A 13,642-nucleotide genomic window follows, 5' to 3' on the forward strand; every position below is an offset into this window, starting at 1 on the left:
TGAGCAAAATGTTATTGTTATAATTCTTTCCTTCGATGTTTCTCTTACCATTAGGCCTTATAGCAACACTCTCCAACATTTCGAGAGTATGTTTTATCGTTAAATGGATAATAAGGACAAGAATTTAATGCGTAGTGTCCATTACGCGCAATTACGGAAACTTACTTGCTCATATCTTTTTTAATATTGTAGAAACATGGTTCTAATTGCTATACTCATTATATTATCCGCTCTTTCGATTTAAAAGAAAAAATCATAGTCCGGTGTACCCTTTAAAGAACTAGTTTAAAATAGCTCATATTGTGAAAGAAATTTAAACAATTATGGCGTCCATGCCACCTTTTGTGGCGTCGTGCAAAATAAACATTCTTCTCTGCTTCAGGTCGAACAGCCATAGTAAGTACACCTGTACTGTTCATGTCGTAAATGACGATAAATTTTTTCGAAACTAATCGAAAACTTTCCCCATCACAAACACAATATTCTTCAACATTCCCAATCCCTCATCGCAGCTCTTGTAAGCCTATTTTCATGGTTTTCCATGAAAAAGTGGTTGAATTTGACTCAGGTCATATAGCCATGGTAACACCTATACTGTTCTTGTCGTAAATCACGATAAATATTTCCGAAACTTACCGAAAACGTTCCCCATCACAAACACAATATTCCTCAACATTCCCAATCCCTTATCGCAGTTCTTGTAAGCCTATTTTCATGGTTTTCCATGAAAAAGTGGTTGAATTTGACTCAGGTCAAATAGCTATAGTAACACCTATACTGTTCATGTCGTAAATCACGATAAATTTTTCCGAAACTTACCGAAAACTTTCCCCATCACAAACACAATATTCTTCAACATTCCCAATCCCTTATCGCAGTTCTTATATAAGCCTATTTCCATGGTTTTCCATGAAAAAGTGGTTGAATTTGACTCAGGTCAAAAAGCCATGGTAAATGTCGTAAATCACGATAAATTTTTCCGAAACTAATCGAAAACTTTCCCCATCACAAACACAATATTCTTCAACATTCCCAATCCCTTATAACAGTTCTTATAAGCCTATTTCCATGGTTTTCCATGAAAAAGTAAAATAATTCGACTCAAACTCAGTAAATGAAAAAGATGTTTAATTATATCAAAGCTTGGATGTAAGTGAAGTTTCAAAATTCATTTCAATTTAGATCATAAGTTAGTTTTGTAATAACGGCTTGCTTATTGAATACAGAATTAGGGGAAAAAAAAAATTGTTAACACAGTTTCGGATTAAGTCTTTAGTGGCTACGATCAGGATTTCTGCGACGTGGGGCTGCCTTGATGATATTATCTACTCTTAAAATCATTTCCGCAGCTTCAGCAGCGCTTAAGAGTACTTGTCGTTTCACGATAAACGATTCGGTAATGCCTAATTTCTCCATGTCATCGATGTTACCAGTTTCCATATCTAAAGTAATATATTTTGTGACACATTTCAATGCTTGTTCATCGGATTTTAACGGTTGACGCAATTACGGTGCATTGCAATGAAGCAATTAAGGTGCATTGCAATTTTGCAATGAAATTATAACTCGGAAATGCGCAAGTGCATGTGTGGGTTTGGGATTAAAATGTGTTAGAAAGAAACCAACCAAGATGTAACTCAAGAAACGAAACAATGAGCCAAAATAGCTCGATAATGAAACAATTATCATATTTCAATGGTGTAAACAATAACTAAGGGTGTTATTGAGGTTATAGGTGTCAACTACAAAACTATGGTGTTCATAGCAGCATTAACCATAGCATATAATCAAGAACAAACCACACTGGCACAATATATGTAATGTTGGTGTTGATACCAGCATATTGTACATACAGCATGAACCATAGCATATAATCCACCAAAAAGATATGCCAACTACATTTGCGCAATATATGTAATGCTTATGTTCATAGTAGCATTAACCATAGAATATAATCCATCAAAACCAAAATATGCCAACCACATTGGCATATTATATATGTAATTCTGGTGTTCACAGCAGCATTAGCAATAGCATATAATCCATCAAAACAATATATGCCAACTACATTGGCTCAATACATGTAATGCTGGTTTTCATAGCAGCATCAACAATAGCATATAATTCTCCAAAACAATATATGCCAACTACATTGACACAATGTATGTTACCCTGGTGTTCATAGCAGAATTAACCATAGCATATAATCCATCGAACCGATATGCCAACTACATTGGCACAATATATATGTAATGCTGGTTTTCATAGCAGCATTAACAATAGCATATAATCCATCAAAACAGTATATGCCAACTACATTGGCACCATATTAGTAATACTGGTGTTCAGAACAGCACCACATTGGCACAATATATGTGATGCTGGTGTCTATAACAGCACCACATTGCCACAATAAATGTAATGCTGGTATTCATAACAGCACCACATTGGCACAAGATATGTAATGCTGGTGTTCATAACGCAACCACATTGGCACAATATATGTAATGCTAACTCTGGTGTTCATAGCAGCATTAACAATAGCATATAATCCATCAAAAAACAAATATGCCAACCACATTGGCACAATACATGTAATACTGCATATAGCGGGAATTGCAGCAGAATCTAAAAATACTTCACTACATTGAAAATAATTGTAGTTAACATCCCATTTTAACCATAAAATGACCAACACACTATGATAAATAACAACCCATGAATCGAGCACTGCAAGCAACAAGCCTACAACGCCATGGATATTATAGTGACAAAAATAGTGTTGCTGAATACACAATAAGGCAACACTACAATTATACATAACTACAAGCAGTTTGTTGCTACCTGGAAATACTTCACCCAAAAAATATATATACTCACTCAAACCAAAAGTATGCTTTCCTTCAGAATGCGCAGCTCTCAATTCTGAAACCAACTGAGCACTATCATAACCGGCATTATCAGCGATAATCGTCGGAATCTGTCTCAGGGCTTTCGCAAATGATTCCATGGCAATTGATTCCTTTCCGGGAGTTTTTTGAGCCAATTGCAGGACAGCATTAGACATCAACATTTCACAGGCTCCTCCCCCACAAACAGTACGAGTTTCCCGGACTGTACTGGCCAATACGCAAAGAGCATCGTGAAGTGATCGTTCGGCTTCATCCAAAATTTGTTGAGTTGATCCTCTAATTACAACGGTACACGCTTCTCCCATGGGAACACCGGAGAATTTCAACAACTTATCTTCACCAATCATTATCTCTTCAATTAAGTCACAAGTGCCGAGTTTAACTTTATCGGGGTTTCCGAAAGTGGAGACAATTTCAGCTCCTAGTTATTGCAATTCAACATAAAAGAAGTTGCAGTTTTAATTTTCAACTAAAGCCTAAGGACAGTTGAAAATAACTTTATACCAGTGACTAGGGCTAATCTCTCAATTCCGTCAAAGTCAGCGTGTTCAATAGCCATAACACCAGCGTCAGCGAAAAGTTGTTCGGGATAGTTGTAAATTAGCTGACGGTTGATGAAAACATTGCAATTGTGCTTCATAATCAGATCAACCTGCAATGAAACGTATTTTGAAGTTTATTTCAAACTTCAAAGATCATCATCAGAGTTGCCACGGAATTTTCAGAACCAAATTCCGCCTGACTTTTCCAGGTTTTCCCTGACCTTTCTCTGATATTCTCCCTGACCCTTTTCTGATATTTTCCCTGTCCTTTTTCTGAGATTTTCCCTGACCTTTTTCTGAGATTTTCCCTGACCTTTTTCTGAGATTTCCCCTGACCTATTTCTGAGATTTCCCCTGACCTATTTCTGAGATTTCCCCTGACCTATTTCTGAGATTTCCCCTGACCTATTTCTGAGATTTCCCCTGACCTATTTCTGAGATTTCCCCTGACCTATTTCTGAGATTTCCCCTGACCTATTTCTGAGATTTCCCCTGACCTATTTCTGAGATTTCCCCTGACCTTTTTCTGAGATTTCCCCTGACCTTTTTCTGAGATTTCCCCTGACCTTTTTCTGAGATTTCCCCTGACCTTTTTCTGAGATTTCCCCTGACCTTTTTCTGAGATTTCCCCTGACCTTTTTCTGAGATTTCCCCTGACCTTTTTCTGAGATTTCCCCTGACCTTTTTGGTCCATTTTCAATTTCCCTGACTTTTCCCTGACCTTTTTGGTCCATTTTCAAATTCCCCGACTTTTCCCCTGACCTTTTCGGCCCATTTTTAAATTCCCTGACTTTTCCCTGACCTTTTTGGTCCATTTTCAAATTTCCTGACTTTTCCCTGACCTTTTTGGTCCATTTTTAAATTATCCGACTTTTCCCTGACCTTTTTGGTCCATTTTTAAATTATCCGACTTTTCCCTGACCTTTTTGGCCCATTTTTAAATTCCCTGACCTTTTTGGCCCATTTTTAAATTCCCTGACCTTTTTGGCCCATTTTTAAATTCCCTGACTTTTCCCTGACCTTTTTGGCCCATTTTTAAATTCCCTGACTTTTCCAGATTTTCCAGGATTTCCAGGTACTGTGGCAACCCTGATCATATACTATACTTTACTTTGTCCTTCATCTTCTCCTTCTCAGCAACTTCCAATTCGGCAATTTTTGCAATAGAGTCTACTCTAACTCTCGACCCAAATACTTTTATTTTATCAGTATCCATTGGAGTATTAGCAACCAAGATTTTGGCTTTTTCCACTCGCTTAGGTTGGTTTACACCCACTTTCTTATCAAGAAGAAAACCTTAAACGAAAAGTTAGTTCTCTTAGTTAGTTGCTAAGCCTTGGATGTGCCAAAAACTGATTTATGTAAGAAGAACGTTGAACGTAGCAAATTCACTCCCCATCCTCGCATACTTTATTGAGAAACTTCGTCTGCTTATATTTTGACTCCACCCACAAATCTATATCTATATAAATCAAAGTCCTGACTGACTGACTGACTGACTGATAATCAACGCCCAGCCCAAACCGCTTGCCCTAGAAGGCTTAAAATTTGCAGGAACGTTACTCATAAGTAGTAGGCGCGTACTAAGAAAGGTTTTTCCAATCCGCCGCCATCTTAAAAAATGGCGACCAGAAATGTAAAAAATCTTCTCTATGCAATAAAGTCCGCGAGTTTCATCCGATTTCGCAAATATTTAGTACACTGGTTTCCTTTAACCTATAGACGGGCTGAAAGGTCTTTTGGGTTTGCCATCTTTTTAAATGGCGGCCACAAATTTAAAAACCCTTCGCTCCTAGGGTGCTACAAAAATATTAGTCATCAGTAAAATCTACACATTCTTTATATCATTTTAGATGGAAGTTCTTATTACACGCGAGCGACGCCGCGGGTAACGGCTAGTTCTGTATGTAGCTACTTCTAGAGATCGAATTTGTGGGTGGAGTCAAAATATAAGCAGACGGAAGTTTCTCAATAAAGTATGCGAGGATGGTACTAGAGGCTAAAGCTACGATCCGACGTTCTTAGTACATAAATCTGTTTTTGGATGCGCTTATAATCTTCATCTACCTTCTTCTAAGAATGAATCGGTCAAATTTGAACCGAGTTTCTTTATAATTTGAATGGCCTGCAAGTTTCCCGAGCCTTTAAGCCTCAAAATGGAATCTACCGCTAAATGTGCGAAAAATTCCTTATGCTGTGATAAGATTTTGGAACTGAGTGTGGTTCTGGCAATGTTTAACAAGTCATTGCGGAATTTCTCTGGATTTCCACTGAATAAGTTTAAATTTTAGTAATTCAGACTTAAACTGCAATTAGCTTCATTAATGCCAACCTATTATCTATTGCAATTGCATTAAGAGCTTCTCTGGCAACATTAGTTGCTTTCCTCCAACCCGCTACGATAGTTTGTGGATGAATTTTCATGGAAACAAGAGCTTCGGCTTCTTTTAATAACTCTGAAGCCAAAACTGTAACTGACGTCGTTCCATCCCCAACTTCATCATCTTGAACCTTCGATATGTCTACTAAAATCTTAGCTGCTGGATTATCAATTCCAATTGATCTCAATATGGTTGCTCCATCATTTGTAACCTCAACCTTTCCCTCTTGTCGACCCTCACAGAGCAGGATTTTGTCCTGTTTACAAATGTTAATGATTTTTATTGGCAATACCATGGATAAAGAATGCGCGTGAGGAAATTTGTTTTCACGCTATAGGATCGGCAACTCCCTATCTCGAGCGACAGCTTATTCTGTATATACTCTGTTACAATATCGGTTGGCAGCACGCGCAAAGCTGTTTCTCTATGTAACGTAGCTTTGTACGTGCTGTCAAGAGACAAAAAACTTCAGGATTTAAAATATCCGCGAGTATTTTAGCTCGAGTGCACGGACCTCTAGGCCTTAGTTTCAAATACGTGTGAAATTACCTACAGCCTACTACATGTATTTGAAACTAAGGCATAGAGGTCCGTGCACTCGAGCTAAAAAACTCGCGGATATTTTAAATCCTGAAGATCCTGAAGTTTTTTGTCTCTTGACAGCACGTACAAAGCTACGTTACATAGAGAAATAGCTTTGCGCGTGCTGACAACCGATGTTGTAACAGAGTATATACAGAATAGGGAGTTGCCTATCCTGTAGAGTGAAAACTAATTTCCTCACGCGCATTCTTTATCCATGGAAATACTGTTATTTGAAGTTATAAACTTCAACCCACCATTCCTTTGGGTCCTAAGGTGCTTTTGACAAGTTCACCAATAGCAATTGCTCCAACAAAAGAGGAGAGCCTGGCAGTTTCTGCCTTTTCTTCCTCTGCATCCCCTTTCAAAATTCTTACTGGATTTAAGGACATCTACCAATAATTAAATTAATTAAGTCAACTTCAAGACAAGTCGAATGTAGTATAATATATAATAATGCACTGCAAATTGAGCATGACTCATATAGCCTCATTGGCAACATAATCATCATGATAATAATTAACTTTCTATGCATAGGGACTGGGCAAAATTTACTAAAATTAATTTAATTTCAATACTAATTTAATATAATATTAATAAAACGAAATAAATTCTATTTCTACGTCATGGATTTTTTTAAAAAGGGTGCAGCGGTAATATATAGCCTTATATGGACATTTCGATTGTATGCATGCATGCATGCTCCTAACAAGATTTAAGCCTTGGTCAATCGGCATGGCTTCAACTTCATTTTATTTTAGCAAATTAAGGATTTATATTTATTTCTTAGGGTATAATTAGTTAATCATTCCAGGGATCTTACCATTTTGAAACGAATTAGTTTTCACACAAAACAGAAGTTAGTTTTGAGGGTTATTAGTTACTTGTTCACGCCGTCAACTTACGACTGCGTTTCAGAAAATTCAGAATGACAATGGACAAAGGTGTGTGGGGAGTTAGCCCACGCGGTAAAAGGGGCGATGGCTTCTCCTTCGCACAGGCGGCACAGTCACGTGCGAGAATGGACAACGTGTGAATACTTGGACATCGGTTTTTAAGATTGTCTGCTACACAGGTGCAGGGCCGGAAATAAGCACATGACACTGGACATTGTCCAATAAAATTTTAAAATGTCCCATAATTTTTTCAAAAACTAAGGGGTTCACTGGACAGTTTGACCAACAAGTTTTCCCAAGTTTTGATAGCTTGACTATTTTTGCACACTCCAGTGGACAATGTCCTATAAATTTTCAAGTTAAACGGGGGGGGGTCACTGGACACATGTCCTATAAGAAATTTTTCTTATTTCCGGCCCTGCGACAGGCGGCACAGTCAAATTGTGCGAGAATGGACAAACTATGAATACTTGGCCATGAATTTTGTCTGCTACACAGTCTGCTTTGTTATGATTTGACACTTCGCTTAAATTTTAATTATTTTATAGCATTTTAAAAATATTTCAATTAATATTATATTTATTTTAAATTAAATTAAATTAATGTCCTAGAATGCCCTCAAAGAAAATTACCAAAATTTATAGTAGAAAACGACATAAAATATGGTAATATTACAATTATCAGATAAATTAATTATCTGATAATAATTATTATCTTCAATTAAATTAATTAAATTAATAAATTATTAATAATTTTTCGACAGCATGGTTTCAGATTTTTTCTACCCCAACACGGGTGGGGTTGAAAGCCACATATACCATTTATCACAATGTCTTATAGCTAGAGGTCACAAAGTAGTTGTTATAACACATGCTTATGGTGACCGAAAAGGTGTAAGATACATGAGTAGTGGTTTGAAGGTATTTTAAGTCAACATTCTTAAATGAAATGCTAAAAAGAACTTGACTATCTTGACCGTTTTTCAGGTCTACTACCTGCCATTACTAGTCATTTATAATCAGTGTACGCTACCTACCCTTTTCATAACATTCCCAATCTTACGGAATGTCTTGATAAGAGAGGAGATCACTATAGTTCATGGTCATTCGGTATATACAGTGAAATTTATGTGATTTATGGCACAACTGGGTTTTAAAAAAATTACGTAAAGGGATACTATCCTGGTTCCAGTGACCACTTGTGGCGCCACCTTCTTTTAAATTTAGTGTCCCTTTATTGTAAAATTTTGTGTCCCTTTACTGTACAATTTTGTGTCCCTTTACTGTACAATTTTGTGTCCCTTTATTGCAAAAATTTATTGCAAAATTTAGAGTCCCTTTATTGCAAAATTTAGTATCCCTTTATTGCAAAATTTAGAGTCCCTTTATTGCAAAATTTAGAGTCCCTTTATTGCAAAATTTAGTATCCCTTTATTGCAAAATTTAGAGTCCCTTTATTGCAAAATTTAGAGTCCCTTTATTGCAAAATTTAGAGTCCCTTTATTGCAAAATTCAGTGTCCCTTTATTGCAAAATTCAGTGTCCCTTTATTGCAAAATTTAGAGTGCCTTTATTGCAAAATTCAGTGTCCCTTTATTGCAAAATTCAGTGTCCCTTTATTGCAAAATTTATAGAGTCCCTTTATTGCAAAATTTATAGAGTCCCTTTATTGCAAAATTTAGAGTCCCTTTATTGCAAAATTTAGAGTCCCTTTATTGCAAAATTTAGAGTCCCTTTATTGCAAAATTTAGAGTCCCTTTATTGCAAAATTCAGTGTCCCTTTATTGCAAAATTTATAGAGTCCCTTTATTGCAAAATTTAGAGTCCCTTTATTGCAAAATTTAGAGTCCCTTTATTGCAAAATTTAGAGTCCCTTTATTGCAAAATTTAGAATCCCTTTATTGCAAAATTTAGAATCCCTTTATTGCAAAATTTAGAGTCCCTTTATTGCAAAATTTAGAGTCCCTTTATTGCAAAATTTAGAGTCCCTTTATTGCAAAATTTAGAGTCCCTTTATTGCAAAATTCAGTGTCCCTTTATTGCAAAATTCAGTGTCCCTTTATTGCAAAATTCAGTGTCCCTTTATTGCAAAATTTATAGAGTCCCTTTATTGCAAAATTTAGAGTCCCTTTATTGCAAAATTTAGAGTCCCTTTATTGCAAAATTTAGAGTCCCTTTATTGCAAAATTTAGAGTCGTCGTCTTATTGCAAAATTTAGAGTCGTCGTCTTATTGCAAAATTTAGAGTCGTCGTTTTATTGCAAAATTTAGAGTCGTCGTTTTATTGCAAAATTTAGAGTCGTCGTTTTATTGCAAAATTTAGAGTCGTCGTTTTATTGCAAAATTTAGAGTCGTCGTTTTATTGCAAAATTTAGAGTCGTCGTTTTATTGCAAAATTTAGAGTCGTCGTTTTATTGCAAAATTTAGAGTCATTTTATTACAAAATTTAGAGTCGTCGTTTTATTGCAAAATTTAGAGTCGTCGTTTTATTGCAAAATTTAGAGTCGTCGTTTTATTGCAAAATTTAGAGTCGTCGTTTTATTGCAAAATTTAGAGTCATTTTATTACAAAATTTAGAGTCGTCATTTTATTGCAAAATTTAGAGTCGTTTTATTGCAAAATTTAGAGTCGTCGTTTTATTGCAAAATTTAGAGTCGTCGTTTTATTGCAAAATTTAGAGTCGTCGTTTTATTGCAAAATTTAGAGTCATTTTATTACAAAATTTAGAGTCGTCGTTTTATTGCAAAATTTAGAGTCGTCGTTTTATTGCAAAATTTAGAGTCGTCGTTTTATTGCAAAATTTAGAGTCATTTTATTACAAAATTTAGAGTCGTCATTTTATTGCAAAATTTAGAGTCGTTTTATTGCAAAATTTAGAGTCGTCGTTTTATTGCAAAATTTAGAGTCGTCGTCTTATTGCAAAATTTAGTCCCTTTTTTGTAAAACTTACTGTCCTTGTATAATATATTTTAATTTCCCTTCAATGTATAGTTTTTATCAATTTATTGTAAAATTCTGTGTCCCTTTATTGTTAAACTTAGTGTCCCTTTATTTTAAAATTCAGTTTAATCCCTTTCACGTAAATCTTAGTATAAAAACTAACACCTATACACTACAACATTATAGGCATTTTCAGCATTGGCTCATGAAGCCATGTTTCACGGTAAATCATTAGGTTTATGCACAGTATTTACCGACCATTCCTTATTTGGTTTTGCTGATGCCAGCGCCATAATAACCAATAAACTATTACAAATGTCACTTGCCCAATGCAATCACGCGATTTGCGTTTCCCATACTGGGTAATTTAATATATATATATAGAAAGTATATATAGTACGTGCACCCGATATAATTTCTGTAAAATATTAAGGAAAGAGAATACAGTGCTACGAGCGGGAGTTAAACCAAATTTAGTTTCTGTTATACCAAACGCTGTAGACTCGGCAGTTTTTAGACCTGGACCAGAGTTACCATCATCACAAAGTAGGCCTATAAGTTCTTTACTGTAATATAGGTCTTTGAAATGAATGGTTTATCAACATATTTTAATGTATTTTAGTAAACATTGTCGTTGTCAGTCGTTTAGTTTATCGTAAAGGAGTTGATTTGTTAGCTGGCATCATACCGATTATTTGTCAACGCTATCCTGAAGTTAATTTCATTATTGGTATAAATATAAGCATACGTTTATGAGATATGTTTCATAAGTATGACCCTTCTTATACTTCGTTATGCTAGAGCAAGGATGAAGGGGGTGGATGCGAAATCTGAGAGAAATACGCGCGGTAACTGTGGAACAGTTCAGGTCCGGTGGGACGCTAGAAATGGGGTTAGAATAATCGGGAAAATGGCGGACGATCTACGTCAGACGAATCACGTAGACCACCCGCCATTTTCCCGAGTATTCTTCCTCCATTTCTAGCGTCCCACCGGACCAGAACTGTTCCACAGTTAACACAACTATTGCTGTAAGATTTCTCATCCTTGGCTAGAGACTTACTGAGACGTAGTTCGAGAACGACGCGAGAATTGACTACACTCGGTTAATTGCAGTCCAACTTCCTATTAAGACAAAGCGCCTCAACAGGTGCCACTTTACGAGAATATATGACCTACGTCACTTCATGACAAGCACCATGCTGTTTGTAACCAGTGACAAACTCATGGAACATATCTTATAAACTTATATCTTGGAACTGAATTAAAACTAATCATCGAATTTAACGCGTAAAAGGCGGCGATGGTCCTAAAAGAATTGATTTAGAAGAAGTAAGAGAACGTTATCTCTTACAAGACCGAGTTGATTTATTGGGCGCCATTAAACACGAAAATGTCCGTGACGTATTAATACGTGGTCAAATATACCTAAATGCTTCTCTAACCGAAGCCTTTTGCATGGCTATTGTTGAAGCCGCTTCCTGTGGCTTACAAGTCGTCAGCACTAAAGTTGGAGGTATTCCAGAAGTGTTGCCTACTAATATGGTATGGTTAACGCAACCCTCAGTTTCAGGTAGATGGTGATGCAATTAAAGTATCGAAAATTATTAATTGCATTGCGTATTTCGCAGGTTTGGTAAAAGGCATAGAAGATGCAATACGTGATCGTAAATCGGGTAATTATGTAGCTCCTACCGATTGTCATAATCGAGTTAAGAGTATGTATCAGTGGGCGGATGTTGCCGAAAGAACAGAGATGGTTTATAACCAAATTGTTCAAGAAAAAGTTGATACGTTGAAAGAACGTATTCACAAGTACTTTAGTAAAAAGCTTACAAGTACTTCGGTAATTAATATGTTTCATTATAGAATAAGGCAAATTGGAACACTATCTGGAGTATTCTTCAGCCTGACTGTACTAATTATTCAACTGATGTTAATGATTTGCAATTATTTCGATCCAATTGAAGTATGTTCATGTATCGCAATTTGATAGTGAATTTTTTGTAAAAGTGTATGTGTTGCAGGAAATTGATAAAGCTCCAGATTTATGCGAGGTTATAAGACAAAATCAACAACACATGAAAAAAGTAACATCGGCTTCCAAACAACAACGTAAAATTGTTGCATAAACGCCTTGCTAATGTTTTAATTACTATCGCTTGTAACAAATGAAATGTAATTGTATTACACTTTTAACATGGGTATACCTACTATAAAAATGTGTGAAATAAAAATTTACATTGAAACACAAAATCATGGAATATCAGTTATTTACACAGTACAATTTATTATATTACACTCATTCGTGTTCACCGTGTAATTCACAATCCAATAACTGACCATTAATCAGTAATGAGGTGAAACTAACATTATGATTGGTCATGGAAGTATGATCAGTATGTGCCTGCTGATCTGGACCATGTTCAAACTTATTCTGCACCTCATGATGCGGATGATACACGACATTTTCTCTCGTGATGCATGTATAGTCATTGTGATCTATTAACATTCTATGATGATCGAGCTGCTGCTGTTGTTCGTGTTGTTGTTGCAGAGGTGTTGGCATTACCGGGTTAACACTTTCGTTGTTTACGTAATCATTAGAAGGTGGTTCAGGCTCGAGTTCTGGTTCTAATTCCTGTTCGGCTTCAATTGTCATTGGGGTTTCGGGTTCATATATCGTCATTGGAGTCGGGGCTGGTGTCGGAGTTGGAGGAGGGAAACTACTGCCTTCTAATAATCGTTTCTCAAGCATTAACTCTTCCTGTTCGATAAACTCCAATTGCAATTTGCGAAATTTGGCTAATTGTCTGGCACGTGTCATGTTAATTAGTTCTTGTCGACGATATTCGGGATCCTGACGTAATTTTCGTTTAGCTTCTTTATTTCGTTGACGTTCGCGTTCGCGATATTCAGGATCTTGTCGCCTCATACGTTTATATTCCGCTTCGTGTTGTTTCACCTTTTGATTGTAATCTATCAGTTTGCTTTGAAGGATTTTTAATTGTTCCAATCTCCAATTAACGGGTTGTTTCAAGGAATCGTAATTTATAAATTGTGACGTTTTTCCGAACTCTAAATATTCAACAACTTGCGTTTTTGTAATAAATTGATACAAATTTTTAGGTGTAAGTTCTGGTAAGTTTGCAGTTTCAAATTTTTCGATTATAATTTTAATTTTCTTTTTCGATTTTGAGGAAGGGGATATCGTTAAGGGTGGAAGTGTGGATCTTTTTATTCTTGTAAGGGGATTGGTATCGTTTAAGGTATTTTTAAGTGAAGGTCGCCTTCCTCTTCTACGTTGCTGTTTTTCCTTTTCAGGTTCTATATCGGGGTCATCATCGTCATCATCAGAGTCAATGTCAAATTGTTGAGGTATGTTTCTTCCG

The 13,642-nt window shown here is 36.0% G+C and overlaps 2 protein-coding genes across 2 annotated transcripts; one reads left to right on the top strand and one right to left on the bottom strand.

Moving 5' to 3' along the window:
- Window positions 1–1,107: 1,107 nt before the first annotated feature.
- CCT2 (chaperonin containing TCP1 subunit 2) lies at window positions 1,108–7,398 on the bottom strand. Its single transcript, XM_089857535.1, has 8 exons — window positions 7,241–7,398; window positions 6,675–6,809; window positions 5,787–6,091; window positions 5,522–5,724; window positions 4,566–4,750; window positions 3,417–3,564; window positions 2,881–3,333; window positions 1,108–1,442 (listed from the first exon to the last, which is right to left on the bottom strand). The coding sequence occupies exons 1-8, from the start codon at window positions 7,241–7,243 to the stop codon at window positions 1,273–1,275; spliced, it is 1,602 nt and encodes a 533-aa protein (XP_089713661.1). The 5' UTR covers window positions 7,244–7,398; the 3' UTR covers window positions 1,108–1,272.
- Window positions 7,399–7,802: 404 nt separating this feature from the next.
- Window positions 7,803–12,506, top strand: PIG-A (phosphatidylinositol glycan anchor biosynthesis class A). Its single transcript, XM_089856787.1, has 10 exons — window positions 7,803–7,978; window positions 8,077–8,233; window positions 8,300–8,422; window positions 10,437–10,612; window positions 10,684–10,796; window positions 10,873–10,980; window positions 11,548–11,823; window positions 11,882–12,065; window positions 12,120–12,219; window positions 12,278–12,506. The coding sequence occupies exons 1-10, from the start codon at window positions 7,926–7,928 to the stop codon at window positions 12,380–12,382; spliced, it is 1,395 nt and encodes a 464-aa protein (XP_089712913.1). The 5' UTR covers window positions 7,803–7,925; the 3' UTR covers window positions 12,383–12,506.
- Window positions 12,507–13,642: the final 1,136 nt, after the last annotated feature.

The sequence above is a fragment of the Phalangium opilio genome, unplaced genomic scaffold (assembly GCF_054372755.1).
Source record: "Phalangium opilio isolate 3A_F unplaced genomic scaffold, DU_Popi_V2 ptg000217l_1, whole genome shotgun sequence".
Taxonomy (NCBI): domain Eukaryota; kingdom Metazoa; phylum Arthropoda; class Arachnida; order Opiliones; family Phalangiidae; genus Phalangium; species Phalangium opilio.